General features: G+C 36.6%; 2 protein-coding genes across 2 annotated transcripts; both read right to left on the reverse strand.

Moving 5' to 3' along the window:
- Positions 1-378: 378 nt before the first annotated feature.
- LOC107791822 (blue copper protein-like) lies at positions 379-3,306 on the reverse strand. Its single transcript, XM_075247248.1, has 3 exons — positions 3,099-3,306; positions 1,978-2,319; positions 379-1,005 (listed from the first exon to the last, which is right to left on the reverse strand). The coding sequence occupies exons 1-3, from the start codon at positions 3,259-3,261 to the stop codon at positions 620-622; spliced, it is 891 nt and encodes a 296-aa protein (XP_075103349.1). The 5' UTR covers positions 3,262-3,306; the 3' UTR covers positions 379-619.
- A 7,252-nt stretch (positions 3,307-10,558) lies between these two features.
- Positions 10,559-15,714, reverse strand: LOC107791827 (5-methyltetrahydropteroyltriglutamate--homocysteine methyltransferase). Its single transcript, XM_016613967.2, has 12 exons — positions 15,530-15,714; positions 13,949-14,302; positions 13,773-13,860; positions 13,317-13,444; positions 12,858-13,249; positions 12,609-12,772; positions 12,407-12,487; positions 12,151-12,317; positions 11,968-12,073; positions 11,597-11,847; positions 11,308-11,509; positions 10,559-11,219 (listed from the first exon to the last, which is right to left on the reverse strand). Exons 2-12 carry the CDS (start codon positions 14,296-14,298, stop codon positions 10,851-10,853), a joined length of 2,298 nt encoding a protein of 765 aa, XP_016469453.1. The 5' UTR covers positions 14,299-14,302; positions 15,530-15,714; the 3' UTR covers positions 10,559-10,850.
- Positions 15,715-16,321: the final 607 nt, after the last annotated feature.

The following is a 16,321-nucleotide window of genomic DNA, read 5'->3' on the forward strand; positions in this document are numbered from 1 at the left end:
TTCCTCTGTTTTCAGTTTTGAAAAAAATTCATATTGGTGATGATATATTCTTTCTGATTGATCTTTTTCTTCGAATTAGGTGATTCAACAATGTCTTCTAAAGTTCTAATACCTTCATGTGTTGGACATTGAAAGAAGGTGGGTTAGAGAGAGCGTTCTTTTCTCAAAATAATTCTTTTTTTGTTATATGTTTAAAACATTCCTTCCAAGTCAGACTCATCTATTCTATTTCTAATCGAACCAAATAACATAAGATAAAGCAATAACTAGATTATTTTCCCCTATTCTCACAACCTCCTCTCTTCCCTTAGACCAAATATTTAATAGGAAAGATGCTGACAAGTATAAATACAAGTAGAAAAACCAAATGAAACAAACTTATAAAAATGGATCCAACGTGATGGAATCAGAGTTTTTATTCCAAGTAAGCATACATGTTGAAACGTTGTTAAAAGCCAATCGACAACTTATACATTATTAGGACCATCCCGTCCTCACAAAATACAATCTTTACCCAAAAGTTACCAGTTATTCATTCATTTATTCCGGCCTAGATGAAGGCAAGTTTTGTGTTCCAACACAATTGTAGCATCCAAAGGCCACTCAGCATGGATCAAACTTATATTAGAATTGTCCAAATTAAAACGACACCCCCAACAAATATCTTGTACGCAGATGTAGTAACCTTGTATGAGTTGTTTGAGTCATCCTTTTTTGGTGCCGGTCCCGGAGCCGGAGCTGCCGGTGCCGGTGCCAGGGCTGCCGGTGCCGGTACCGGAGCTGCCGGTGCCGGAGCTCCACCTTCTACGGTGATGACAAGCTTTTGGTTATGGTCGGAGCAATGTGTTGGAACACCACAAATGTACCATTTTTTACCAGGCTTAGCCAATGTAATCACATCATGGCCAGTAGTTAATCCTTCACTTGGTGGAGGAGCTATGCAGTTTTGGAAACCAGTTTGGTTCACTTTGAACACATTATGATGACCTTTGGTATACTTAAAAACTGCATCAAAGACAAAGAAAAAGATAGAAAATAGTTCAAGTAATAGTCACCATTTAACCAGTTAAATATAGCTTCCTTTAAGTCGAATAATAATTCTGCATTCCATTAACTAGTTGAGAAAAGAAAAGAAGTGGAAATTACATTCTTCCTATTGATTAATGAAGAGAAATAGAACAGAGAAATTGCACTAAGTCAATAAAAGAGAAGTTACTTCGGACACTCCACAAAGTTCTTGATAGTCCTTTACTACTTTTCGTTCATGTTTCTATCTTTTAAGGTTTTTGCATATTCCGTAGAAAAGATATTTAATAGTTTTAATCATAAGAGTATTTGTCTAAATTACTATTTATCTCTCCTTAAGTATCTCACTAAATTAACACAGCAATCAGAGGCGGATGTAGCTTACTAGCTACGGGTTCAACTGAACCCATAACTTTCGACGCGGAGTAAAAATTTGTATGTAAAAATTCATTAAAATTGCAAAAATAGTAGATATGAACCCATAACTTTATAAATATAATGGGTTCAATGTTAAAAATCTTAAAATTGAACCCATAAGATTTAAATCCTGGATCCGCCTCTGACAGCAATAAGAGTAGATCAGAAGAAAAGTAATAAAAGACCTTGTTTTTCTAATATGACACTTTACAGAAATGACTAATATTTGAGACCAGAGACCCTATACAAAATGTAATGTAGGATCCACTTTTATATTAAACAAAACTTTAATTCTTAAGAACATTAACTTTATTTTCTTTCTTGACCACTTTATAAGATTATGGGCAGTCCGGTGCACGAGACATCCCGTATTCACGCAGAGTTCGAGGAAGGACTGCACCCTCCCCAAGGGGTGTGATGTAGACAGCTTATCTTAATGCAAGCATTAGTGGCTGCTTCCACAACTCGTGACATATAGGTCACACGGGTTAAAAGTATAAGAATAATAGAATATAATGGTTATATATGTCATACCTAAGGTATCTCCAACCTTGAAAGTTTTGTTTTTGGCCCAAGCTTGATAATCAACATCAATGGTCCAGCCTTTATCACCCCCTACCCAATACTCAGTTGGCGGTGCCGGAGCGGCGGGTGCCGGTGCCGGAGCTCCATCTTCGACGGTGATGACAAGCTTTTGGCTAAAGTCAGAGCAATGTGTTGGAACACCACAAATGTACCATTTTTTACCAGGCTTAGCCAATGTTATCACATCATGGCCAGTAGTTAAAGCTTCACTTTGTGGACCAGCTATGCAACTTTGGAAAGCTGTTTGGTTCACTTTGAACACATTATGATGCCCTTTGGTATACTTAAAAACTGCACCAAATAAAAAGAAGATAGGAAAAAGTTATAAGTAATAGTCACCATTTAACTGGTAACACCTTGTTTTAATACTACCTCCTATCCATTTTAAATGTCATTTAAGGTCTGTGGCACACCCACTGTTCAAATTGAGCTAAAAATCCTAGCCCAACTCAAGCAAATAAGCAGGCTGAGTTGGCCGGCTCACGGATCAAGTCCATTTTGACGGCTCTAGGGAAAATCATTTAGTAGCATTATGTTTTAGGTTTATTTGACTAAATGGCCATTTTATCTGTTCTAAAAATGAGTAATAGTTGTTGAGAGACTTTTCTGAAAACTATATAAATCACTAATGGAGTAACGATAAATTTGAAAAAAAAATAAATAACTAATGCATTCTTATTTTCCTAAAGTAAGACTTATTTCCAGCCAAATTTATTTGGCTAAAACGACATTTAAATGAACGGCATGTAGTAATAAATTGAAAAAGTGAAAAGAATACATGTTTCATGTCTAAGATACCAGTGCTGAAGCTAGAAAATTCACACTTTTTGCTAGTGGACTATGCAAGGGTGTTCAAAGTCTATTTTTTTATTAATAACAAGTAATATTTTATCTTGAACATAATATAATTTTTCGGCGAAATGTGTTCAGTTAACCACCCTTGACCACATATAGCTTCGCACCCATAAGAAAGTTATGATAGCTACAGAAGTATGATGCAACTAATTGAATGTTCACTAACAGTGTAAAAATAATTTACATTATCAATATATATCTTAAATATGTCATACCTAAGGTGTCTCCAACTTTGAAAGTTTTGTCCTTGGCCCAAGCTTGATAATCAACATCAAGGGTCCATCCTTTGTCACCCCCTACCCAATACTCAGTTGCCATTGTGATTGCAGGCAGAAATCCTGCAATCATAATTATTAAACACAAAATCTTGGAAGCCATTGAAATTTTTTCTTAGGAGCTTACTAAAATAGAAAACTTTAAGGATGAGTTGTTAGAAGAAAAATTGGTATGGCTATTTATAGCTTTACTTAACAAGAAAGTTAATCGAGGTTTCCGAGGATCACAAAGTGATTGATTACTTTGAATCCTAAGTACGTGAACTCCAATGAATTAGCCTGGCAAATATTCCACTATTGTTCTCGTAAAGTTCAAAGAAAAGAAAAATAAGAATACCTTAGTTATTTATAAGATTACTAATGGCTTTAATTACAAGATTATTTGTCTAACTTATCGTTATTATTTTCTCTTAAATGTTTCATCTTATTAATTGGAGTAGTAAGGGTAATAAAAAATAACAACTGTATTTTATTTTTCTAAAACGTCAAATATTTCGAAGCAAATTTAGTTTGCTAAAACGATTACTATTTGGGACCGGACGGAGTAGGTTGTTAGCATTTATAAGGAATTTTATCATACCCAAAATTAAAGCTAAAAAAGAGAATACAAATATGACCATTGTTAATCATGTTTCAAGCTATAGTGTCACTCATATTGGAAATAATATGTCTCCATACTCTTAAATTGTGGAGCGTATGCTTGATATGAAACACTAATTTCTTCGGCGAGTTAGAAGTACATTGCCATTCTTTTTTATTTATATTTATCTACAACCACTGATAAGTCGGAATAAGATGCCTATATCATATCTTCCTAAGTTGTAATCCTTTTCAGGACCTTATGTGAATGCGGGATGCATCGTGCATAAAACTGCTCTTTTATGCTTATATTCGAGGACACTAAGCTGAACTAAATTATTGTTGTTAACTTGCTATCGAGGTATGTGTTGATACTGTTTTGTTCTTATGTGTTTTTATCTTTATCCTAAAAAAGACCTCAGAGAATACATTCTTAAAAACTTAAGAGATATATCACATGTTTGACTGGTTGTTATTTGCCTTTGATTTAGAAAAGACTGCAGGAAAGCTCTTTTGGAAAAAGATACTTGTACTAACAAGCACATTCAGAATAGTTTGCATGGTCAAAACATAAGCTTAACCACACGCTATTTCGTACAGGTTTTTTTGAATAATTGTGATTCTAAATATTTTTCTGAATGTAAGGAGATAAGAGATAAAACTTCTTAAATTTTGATTCTGACCAAGCACTACTTAAATGATGGTTTGCAGGAAAGTTGACATGGAATGGCAACTCCGGAAGTTTTTTTCTTAAAGATTTAAACATGGTGTAATTAAAAAAACAAAAAAAGGGTGGGGATTGTTTGGGGGGGGGGGGGGAGAGGAAAGGGGAGCATAAACTGACAACAAGATTTCTTCTCAAAATACACCAATCCGCTTCCTGGTATTATAATAAGGAAATCCAAAAACCATCAAAATAAATGATTTTCAAGAAAAAGACAACTCCAAGAAAAAAATCAGCAAAAGGCTCAGAGTGCAGTCTAACCTACACAATAATATATTGTTGTTTGCATGATCACCCAAGATGTAAAGAAGGATGCGAGCAAGTCTATCAATGATGTACGAAAGAAGACAAGAAAAGAAGGAGTAAAAGAAAGGAAGAAGGCAAAGATCTGTCAACAGAAATAAGAAAGGAAGGCCTAAGAATAAAGAGATTTGTAAAAGATACGACAACCATGATGACAGAGTATAAAGAAGGAAGGACCAAGATTTGAGGAGATCTAGACGGCTGAAATTATGCCTGCTCAGATTGCTGAAGATATGCGTCGCAAAGGAAGATTATCAATCCCTTAGATTAAGGAACAATCTAAGGACCACTTACAAGGAAGATTCACTTACAAGAAGGAAAGACTGGCAATCATGAACTAACTAAGGAAGCTCCGCACTTATTCGTGGAATGAATCATAACAAATTCAACTCCAAGGATCAATTCCCTTGCGATCACAAATCTCTCAACGATCTGCTGAAATCAGTGCCTAAGCCAGCAAATACTACAATCATTGGAACAAAATAGGTATTCAGAAATAAGTTGAGGATGGAAAGGTAATCAGAAAGCCAGATTGGTGGTCCAAGGCTACTCACAACGGGAAGGAGTCTACTATGATGAAACTTTTGCTTCGGTAGCCCGGTTAGAATCAATTCGTATACTGCTTGCATATGCATCTTTTAAAGGTTTTAAACTTTTTCAAATGGATATTAAAAGCGCTTTCTTAAATGGCTTTATTGATGAGGAGGTATATTAAAATAATCTCCTGGTTTTGAAAACTCAAAATTTTCTTACTATGTGTATAAGTTGACTAAAGCCTTTGTATGGACTCAAACAAGCTCCTCGAACCTGGTATGAAAGGCTTAGCTCATTCCTAACTGATCATGGATTCACAAGAGATAAAGTTGATACTACATTATTTATCAAAAGATCCTCGGAAGGTAATCTCACTATCCAAGTCTATGTTGGTTATATTATTTTTGGAAGAGCTAACTCTCTCCTGTGCGAGGAATTTTCTAATCTCATGCAAAGTGAGTTGGAAATGAGTATGATGGGAGAACTCACATTTTTTCTTGGACTTCAAATTCAACAATCTAAGAAGGGAACATTTATATGTCAGACCAAGTATACAAAGGAATTGATTCAAAAATTCGGCATAAGCAATTGGTACACCCATGAGCCCTTCAACAGGTCTTGACAAAGATGAGAAGGGAAATTCAGTGGATGAAACAAAGTACCGTGGGATGATTGGATCCTTACTTTATTTAACTACTAGTCGACCATATATTATGTTCGATGTGTGTAAGTGTGCCGGATTTTAGTCAGCTCCTAATTAATCACATCTGACAACAGTAAAGCGGATAATTCGCTATCTTATCAGAATTATTTCTTATGGACTATGGTATCCGGCATCTAACAATTTTAAGCTTGAAAGCTTTTCAGATGCTGATCTTGCAGGGGATAAAGAAGACCAAAAAAAGCACCAGTGGAACATGTCAATTATTGGAAAAAATATTAATTTCCTGGAACAACAAGAAACAAGGTTCAGTAGCACTGTCCACAACTGAGGACGAATATATTGCTATTGGACAATGTTATGCTCAATTACTCTGGATGTCTTGTCAACTAGTCGACTATGAACCATAATTTAAACTTATTCAAATATTCTGTGATAATTCTAGTGTTATATGTCTTTCAAAGAACCCTGTGCATTATTCTAGAGCTAAGCATATAGATATTAAGCATCATTTCATTAGAGATCATGTCCTTAAAGGAGATATAGAATTGATGTTTGTTAGCACTACTGATCAATTTGCAGATACTTTTACAAAGCCCTTGCTTGAAGATAGATTATGTACTCTAAGGAAATTACTTGGCATTATTTCACTTAGTATAAAAAATTAGGACTTATGTGTTATTTTTAATTCTTTATATGGTTACTGTTTTTTTGTAAGAAGTAGTTAATTGTGCGCCTCCATTTTTCCTCCCTTTTCGCATTAGTCACAACTCTCTAGAAATGAAAATCAATCATTATGTCCTTTCACTAACGCATTTTCCTTTCCTGTACTCAACCGTCAAATTCATTCCTTTTAACCTTCTAAATCACTTCCATTCTTCATTCATCGGTCCTATCGCTCAGAAACCCTCATCCAAAACTCATCAATGGCGAAAAGCTCAAAAACCCCTTTGCCTCCACTCGAAAAAGCACTTGTTTCAGGGCAAAACCTTTCTCTCAGCCCCCAAAATCAGTAGATTTAGGTTCCGATCATTCTGAAGGCTTTGCCTCCTCTCAGGCAGAGCTCTCTGACAACACTCGTAGCCTGAACGAGAAAGCCCTTGGAAAACGACCCATGGAAGAACCTCCTGAATCTTTCACCCCAAAGAAACCTAAAGTAGACCTTTCGATCTCTCTAGAGTCAGACATTAACTTCTGGGATACTCCAAATAGAGACACCTTCGTTGCCCTCAATGACAAGCCTATAGCTCATGGCAGAGTGATCGATTTAAATGATATGGAAGCCTCAACTGTAAGGTAAAAGAGCTTTTTGATCTCCAAGGTTGGTCAAACTTCCTCTCTCTACCGCCCCCTAAAATCTATTCCCTAGTTAGGGTGTTTTATGCTAATCTCCGTTCTCCCAAGCCTGATAAGTTGGAATCTCTAGTTCTAAGGAAGCGCACTATTCTAGATTGTGCCCTGTTTGACTCGATTTTTCAGTGTAAGTATTCTGGTTTCTCTATGCTTTTCAAAAATACATGGCCTGAAGATTTTGAAATTACTTTTGATCAAGCAAAGCGTTGCATAGCTGAGTCTCCCTCTGATTCCCTTCCTAACCAGTTAGGCCCCAGTAATGTTAGTTTTGAAATCTGGGTCTCGCACACATTGTAGCAACAACCCTTCTCCCTCGCATTGGTTCATTCTCCACATGTTCTCAATAAGATACCTTTCTTGTTTATTGCCTAGTGACCAAGCGTAAAGTCAAACTGTCTTCTTGGGTCATAATATGATTGAAAGTGTTGATGATCCCACTAGTCTTCCTTATGATATGGTTATCACTCATCTCTTAGAACCTCATAACATCACTATTTCCAATTACCCCTTTGTCTCTGTCACAAAATCTTACAATTCTAGAGGCTTTGGCAGTATGGGGTATGTTTGTGCTAAGGGTACCTGGGTGAAGAAACAAGAAGGAAAGATTAAGGTTGTTCATACTGAATCCAAAGCTAGAACATCTGGTTCCCATCATGGTGTGTGTGATCGCGAGCTTGTGGAGAAATTGACTGATATGGACAACAAGTTGACCATCATCAAGGACCTTCTTGTCTCGACTCAATCAACCATTGGGGACATCCATGACATTTCTAATGAGACATGGTCAGATGTATCAAAGATAAAGGTCAAGATTCTCAAGTTAGCAGAGAATGCAGTCAAAGCTTTCAAGGAGGTGCATGACAAGATTGATGGGGTATCTGTTATAGTGAATACTAGCTTTAATCATCTGAAGGAGGCTATCTGCAATACTCTCACTCATTTTCTGCGTCGTTAGTTGTGAATAGGTGAATGTTTAATACAATATTTTCTTTCTGTTGTTTTCGTTTTGCTATTTTTGACTGGTTCACCAGTCTTTGGATGTTTTTGTAGGACACTCGCTATCACTGCATATCTATCACTGTACTTATGTTTGCATAGTTTGCAGTGCTTCTTTATGATTACATATTGTTATAATCCTTTTTGCTGATGCCAAAAGTTGGAGAAATGAGTTTACAGTACAGGTAGCAATTTTTTATGACTGTCATGTTGAGGGGGAGTCGACTGCTACGAGTATTCAGCAAGTATACACATCTTCATGACTGTTCTGTTGGGGGGAGTCAACTACCACGTGATGCCCAATCAATGAGGAGTCAGCTACAGCAAGAAGAGAGACGGGTAAACAGGGAAGTAGACTATTTTTATATATGTTATTTTATCATCATCAAAAAGGGGGAGATTGTTAGATCTAGATTTCAATGATGAAAAAAATAACATATTGTTATTTGCAGGATCATTCAAGATGCAAAGAAGGATGCAAGCAAGTATATCAATGATGTACGAAAGAAGACAAAAAATGAAGGAGTAAAAGAAAGGAAGAATGCAAAGATCTGTCAATAGAAACAAGAAAGGAAGGCCTAAGAATAAAGAGATTTGTATAAGATACGACAACCAGGATGACAGAGTATAAAGAAGAAAGGACCAAGATCTGAGGAGATCTAAACTGCTGAAATTGCGCCTGCTTAGATTGCTGAAGATATGCGTCGCAAGGGAAGGCTATCAATCCCTTAGATCAAGAAACAATCTAAGGACCACTTACAAGGAAGATTCACTTACAAGAAGGAAAGACCGGCAATCATGAACCAGCTAAGGAAGCTCCGCACTTATTCTTGGAATGAATCATAACAGATTCAACTCCAAGGATCAATTCCTTTGAGATCGCAAATCTCTCAACGATCTACTGAAATCAACCAAGCCAAATATGCGCCCCTGCATCTAGTATTGGGTAGACCTCATACTATAATTGTCCTAACACTACCATATCTTTTGTTTCCTTTCTTTTGGAACAATCACAAATATTTTTTTGATTATAGATCTACTACGAGAAATTCAATGCGTAATCTCAGCATTCAATGTGTATTCCTGAATAATCTTCAAGTATATATTGCAAATTATCAAGAAATAATGATATACTTTGATCAAACCAACTTCATGCTCTTTGTTCTACTCTAAACAAGCATTGTAATCTAAGTATAGTTTACTGTGTAATCAGTAGAGAGAAAAAAGAGAGAAAAACCTTGGTGAGGCATTGTATCACAATTATTACGAGTGTACTTAGAACCAAGAGTGAGTTGGTGTTCGGAGACAACATCAACATAATTGTACGAAGTTATTCAAGGAGCTTTGAAGAGAGAACACACGTGCAACCCAAGGGGACCGGGGTAGGATTCATTGAATCTGAACTAGTATAAAATTTTTAGGTGTCTTTAATTCCTGCACTTTACTTCTGTCTTTAGTTTTATTCTGCTTTTACTTTAGTCAACTATTTGATAAACTAGTCAATTACTTATGATATATAAAAAACAATCGACAATTCACCCCCTCCCCCCTCTTGTACTTTCACTTAAATTATGGGGCACGGGCTTGATATGAAACACTAATTTCTTCGGCGAGTTAGAAGTACATTGCCATTCTTTTTTACTTATATTTGTCTATAGCTAACCTACATCATATCCTCTTAACTTGCGATCCTCCCCTAGATCTTGTGTAAATACGAGATGATTTGTGCGTAACACTGTCTTTTTATGATTATATTCGTGTAGACACTAAGCTGAACTAATTTATTGTTGTTATCGAGGTATGTGTTGATACTGTTATGTTCTTATGTGTTTTTATTTTTATCCTAGAAAAGATTTCAGAGAATACACTCTCAAAAACTTAGAGATTATCACATGTTTGACGTTGTTGTTTGCTATTTGAATTCCAGAAGACTACAGGAAAACTCTTTTGGAAAAAGATACGTGTAGTAACAAACACATTCAGAATGGTTTGCATGGTCAAAACATAAGCTTAATCGTTAACAATTTTGGGACAGGTTTTTTTTTTTTTTTTTGTTTTTTGAATAATAAATAATTTTGTGAATGTAAGGCGAGAAGACATAAAGCTTCTTAAATTTTGATTCTGAGAACTACGTAAATGATGGTTTGCAGGAAATTTGACATTTGGAATGGCAACTCTGGAAGTTCATCTCGAATAACGATTTAAACATGATGTAATAATAAAATAAAATAAAAAAAGGAAGCAGAAAAGTGAGCATAAACTGACAACAAGATTTCTCTGATTTCTTCTCCAAAATACATCAATCCGCTTGCTGGTATTGTAATAAAGAAATCCAAAAACCATCAAATACAGTAGATAAATGATTTTCAAGAAAAAGATAGCTCCAAAGAAAAAAAATCAGCATAAGGCTCAGAGGGCAGACTAACCTACACAATAATATTTCATCACAAGCACAATTACTAAAATCAACAGAGAAATTTCTCATTCAAGTTCAAAGAACACCATGTTATAGTTGATTCAAGAATCCTCTAGCTCATTCAGTTCACTTGGCACTGGCGAGCTGAGTGCGGATTGCCTTGGCTGCAGACACCATGTTTTGCAGGGCTGGTTTCACCTCGGTGTACTTGCGAGTCTTGAGACCACAGTCGGGGTTGACCCACAAGATGTTGGTGTCAAGAACTGCAAGCATCTTGTTAACTCTATCAGCTATCTCCTCTGTGGATGGTATTCTTGGAGAGTGGATGTCATAGACACCGGGACCAATGCCAGCTCCGTACTTCACTCCCTCCCTGAAAACTGAGAGGAGTTTCTCATCAGAACGTGAGTTCTCAATAGTGATCACATCCGCATCCATGTCTATGATGGAGTGGATAATGTCGTTGAAGTTGGAGTAGCACATGTGGGTGTGGATCTGCAAGCCACAAAAGATAAGCTCATTAACAAGCAGATATCGGTTTAAAATAAGTTCTGAAGTTAAAACAACAAGATCAGAATCGAACCTGTGTAGTGTCCTGGATACCGACGTTGGTGATTCTGAAGGAGTGGACAGCCCAGTTCAAGTAGAATGCGTGTTCAGACTTCCTCAGAGGCAAGCCTTCTCTCAAAGCAGCTTCATCGATTTGGATCACAGTGATTCCTGCCTTCTCCAAATCCTCCACTTCATCCTTAATGGCCAAAGCAATCTGGTAGCAGGTCTCAAACCTAGAAAAAGCGATGATGGCAGTCAACATTACACATAATTGGAGAAGGTATAAAACTCAAATTAGGAGGGCATAAATTAAAAGTTACCTTGGCTGGTCATTTCTGACAAAAGACCAGTTGAGAATGGTGACAGGGCCGGTAAGCATTCCCTTCATTGGCCTCTTGGTCATGCTTTGAGCAGCTGAGGACCAGAAGACAGTCATTGGCTTTGGGCGGCTCACATCACCATAGATGATAGGTGGCTTCACACATCGAGATCCATACGATTGAACCCATCCATTAGCAGTGAAGGCAAAACCAGATAGCTGCTCTCCAAAGTACTCAACCATATCGTTCCTCTGCATACATCAAGCATTCAAACTTACTAATCCATATTTACGCATGCGAGCGTGTGTATATGGACACAAAAAATGCTAATACATGCATATGCATGCAAGTTAAGTAGGTAATTGTCCTACCTCAGGCTCTCCGTGAACCAAGACATCAATGTCAAGCTCTTCTTGGAGATCGACAACCTTCTTGATTTCCTCCTTGATGGCTTTAACATATTCCTCCTCAGAGATCCTATAAATAAATGAATTATGAGAAGAGATGTTCAACAAGACCAACAATAAGAAGCAGAAAATAAGTATAACACTGACTTCTTGGCCTTGTATTCACGACGAACTCTTCTAAGCTCCACTGTCTGAGGGAAGGATCCAATGGTGGTTGTAGGCAGAATTGGTAGGTTAAGTTTCTGTTGTTGGGCATCAAGTCTAGCACTAACATTTGTAGCCCGGCGGTGGTCAGATCCTTGAAGAGCAGCGGACTGAGATATCACACAAGAGTAAAAAGTAGTAAGTACAATATGATACAAGTCATTAGAAAGAGAAGACGATCCTTCAGTTCAACACTTACAGCCTTTTGAACAGCTTCATTTGTCACTCTTGGGGAGGACTTTCTGGAAGCTTGAGCAGCAGCATTAGCAGAGAAAAATGCCTGTAAGTACAATGAACACATTTAGCCGTGATATGCGAAAAACTTGCCGAGAGTAAAAGTAAAAAAGACTCATTTTCCGAAGTGATTTTATGAAGACCATTTAGTTAAGAACAAACTATACCTCATCCTTGGTACCAGCCAATGCCTTGGCTAAAGCATTCACTTCAACAACCTTTTGGGCAGCAAATGCGAGCCATGATTTGATTTCATTGTCTAGCTTTGGCTCGTTGACCAGATCAACAGCAGTGTGGAGTAGGGAGCAAGATGTAGAGACGACAAGCTTGTCTGCATAATTGAATGAAAAAATTAATCATCTTCTGCTGACAAAATCACTACCAACTATCAAGTGATGAGATAGGAAATACATTACCTTTTCCTACAATGCCCTCAAGAGATTGCAGGAGGTTAAGAGATGCAGCAAGATCATTAGCCCAAATGTTTCTCCCGTCAACCACTCCAGCAAACAAGTACTTGCCGGAAGGGAAACCACCCTTGATTAAATCGAGGGCCTGAGTTCCACGGACCAAGTCAAAACCAAAGCCGGTAACTCCTTTCAAAGCAGTGAGGGTTTTGAATGCCTCGGCAGGAACATCAGCAAAGTAGGTCTCAACGATAACATTGAGGCCAGATAGAGATGACTCCAACTCAGCATAGGCCTTAGTGAATGCTTCCAATTTGAGAGCCTCTAGATCCAACACAAGTGTAGGCTCGTCAAACTGAATCCAAGAAGCGCCAGCTGCCTTCAACTCCGCAATAACTTCCCTACATTGACAATTTAAGTTAGACTATGTCCATTCAGATATAGAGGGCGTGAAAAAAGAATACTTACTTGTAGATTGGAAGGATTTTGTCCAGAAGTGACAAAAGGGGGAAAGATTTCTCAACACCCTTAGCAGGTTTGGACAGCAACAAATATGAAACTGGACCAACAAGTACTGGAACAGTATCTACTCCAAGCTGCGTGAGTAAAAAGATCAAGATAAATAAATAAATCATCTAATCTTTTATTTCCATGCATAAGCACAGTAGATTTGACAAGACAATGTAAATGTTGTAACCAAGTATGCACCAAAACAAAATGAAAACATAAAAGAAATGAACAATCAGTCTTTCTAGAGTCTAGACCACAAATCCAAATTTGTATCTGCTCTCTTAGAAAATTAAATAAAACAAAAAAGTGAAGTCCATGATGATGAATGATCACATCCATTAATTATATTCCCCTTTCAATAGTTCAAAAATCAGATGTATTGTGAAATGAAAAAGTATATATAAAAGAACATACCCCCTTGGCCTCTTTGTACTCATCTACTGCCTTGTGAGAAGCATAAGAAAAGTTAACATCAGGTCCCAACTCAGGGACAATGAAGTGGCTGGATCAAACATCGAAAAACCATAAATCAACACGCGGACAAGATAATCATATATCCGATAAAAAGAAAAAGTGGATGTATCACTTACTAGTTGGTATCAAACCACTTTGTCATCTCCATTGCAGGGACAGAGGCGTTTCCTCTGGCCATGGAGAAGTAAGTGTCAAACCCGATCTCACCACCGGTCCAGTTGTACCTAGAAGGGACGGCACCAAGCATTGCGGTTGTGTCGAGCACTTGATCATAGTAAGAGAAGGTGTTGCTGGGAATATACTTAATGCCAGCATCAGCCATCTGTTTCCAGATAGATGACCTGAGGTCAGCAGACACCTTCTTCAAGTCCTCGGCACTGCTCTTTCCATCCCAGAAAGACTCGAGAGCAAATTTGAGCTCTCTCTTTGGGCCCATACGAGGGTATCCAACAATGTGAGATGCCATTTTTCTGCTTCAACAAAAAACACTCAATAAGACATGAACTTAAACCAAACTCATTCTTTATTCACACACTTTGAATAGATCTAGTTTTGGTAAAGGTTCCACCAAAACGCCCTTGATTAGAGGGGAATGGATATAAAGGATTATATAGCTGACCCAAATCAGGTGTCGTTGATGGTTAATGAAGATACTTAAAATGCTTAAAGATTCATTCTTCTTTTTTTATAAATTTTTTGGAAGGTGGTTGGGGGTGGTTGAGCATTGCCACGTGTTGTATTAAATGTATATAATTAGAAAGTGCATTATTACAAAAAGCAGAGCTTGGCTCTTTTCCAAGTACAACTAACAAACAGAGAATGAAACCTTAAAACAATGATACAAAAGCAAAACAAGTACACAATGCTGATTTCCCAAACAAAAATCAACACTCAGTTAAATAAGGCAATTATTCATCATATATATAACATATATGAACTTCAGAAAACCAGATCTGCATTACATCAAGCAATAAAAGTTGGTTCACAAACACCCAATACCCACCTCAAATCAGATCTAACGAGAGAACAAAGACCTTAATACAGATCTGCAACTTCTCACCACCTCATATTTTTCTTTTAAAACAGATCCCAAGGGACAGTGGCGCACAGTTCTAAACACAGTGGATAATGGGCTCGCCCCTCTACCCTCACCATCCCATAATTACACAGATCTAAAACTCAATATCCATGCATAAAGATTCACAACCCAGAGACAAAAGGGTCAAATGGTTTTGTGGCCCGTTACAAGACTTGTTTTTAGTTTTATGACCTCGTTTCATTTTTTATAAAGAAATTTACTTTTACACATAATAGATTTGAAATAACCAGATCTAAAAAAGACACTTTCTTAATTTAGAACATTGTAAAAAGCCATGAAGCCTAAAACCTCGAAACAAAAACGGTGAGTAGTATATAATTGCAATCCATTAAGAGCTAAAGAGGAAAAATGACACATAACATCAAATGGGCCCATAACCATATAGTACTAAACCAACACACAAAAAAACAATTTGGATTCAAGAATTAACACTAAATCCATACCAATTGGGGAAGAAACAAAAACGGAATCTTGAGGGGGGAAAACAAAACCAAAAAAGAATCCAACTTCAAATGAAGTGTTGTAAAGGGAATATGGCAACAGGAATACAAGAAATGAAAGGTTAAATAACAGAATTAGGACGAACGACAGAGCGTACCTTTAGCAAAATATAGGAACCGGTGAAGAGTGGTTCTTGGTCGTAGAATGAAGAAGAAGAAGAAGAAAAGGGAGGACGCGAGTTTGAAGCGGAAGATGATTTGGTTTATATAGAAAGGGTTGTACAAAAAGTTGGTGTCGTGTGGTAGATCTGGCATGGGAATATAAAAATTGATTAAAATTCTTATAAGCAAGGTAAAAACTTTACTCATATATACATGGTATTTTTCCAAATTATATTAATTTACCTAATTAAATACTTAATAAATTAATGTAAAAATATGTAATAATTAAATATATAATAATAACCATTACGTGAATACGCGTGTTATATATTCATTAATTTATAAACAGTCAACTTTAAAAATTACTATATTAATATAATTACAGCTGTAACAGATCATATATTATACTTTATGGGGACCAATCAATTTGTTTTATAGACGGTTGAATTTAATTGACTCTAAAGTGATTTGATCATGCAGGAGTAAATTCAAATTTTAAGTTGAAGTTGAAAAAAAAAATTACCTTACAGAAATTCGAGTTTGAGATGTTTGAAGTTGAATATGAACCTATACAAATTTAAGTAATATATATATATTTTACTATATAGACTGACTGTACAAACTAATTGTTGAAATTTTCACATTTTTCTTCACTATCAGTTATTAAAAGATAATTACAAGAAATGGTCTACACCAAGTGTAGATTTATAAATTACCTATAATAAGATTATATGTATTGTTAGGAGACAAAAATAATTGCACTATGAATCTATAAAAGTGCAACGCCA

This window comes from Nicotiana tabacum, chromosome 24 (assembly GCF_000715075.1).
Source record: "Nicotiana tabacum cultivar K326 chromosome 24, ASM71507v2, whole genome shotgun sequence".
NCBI lineage: Eukaryota > Viridiplantae > Streptophyta > Magnoliopsida > Solanales > Solanaceae > Nicotiana > Nicotiana tabacum.

Excerpts from the sequence above, each read along its gene's own strand:
- LOC107791822 (XM_075247248.1), bottom strand. The coding sequence starts at position 3,261 with ATGGCTTCCAAGATTTTGTGTTTAATAATTATGATTGCAGGATTTCTG. Across the intron at positions 2,320-3,098 it reads CAAAGTTGGAGACACCTTAG|TTTTTAAGTATACCAAAGGG; the intron begins GTATGACATATT and ends TATTTGGTGCAG. Across the intron at positions 1,006-1,977 it reads CAAGGTTGGAGATACCTTAG|TTTTTAAGTATACCAAAGGT; the intron begins GTATGACATATA and ends TCTTTGATGCAG.
- LOC107791827 (XM_016613967.2), bottom strand. The coding sequence starts at position 14,298 with ATGGCATCTCACATTGTTGGATACCCTCGTATGGGCCCAAAGAGAGAG. Across the intron at positions 12,488-12,608 it reads TGGCTGGTACCAAGGATGAG|GCATTTTTCTCTGCTAATGC; the intron begins GTATAGTTTGTT and ends TTGTACTTACAG. Across the intron at positions 11,220-11,307 it reads GTATCCAGGACACTACACAG|ATCCACACCCACATGTGCTA; the intron begins GTTCGATTCTGA and ends TGTGGCTTGCAG.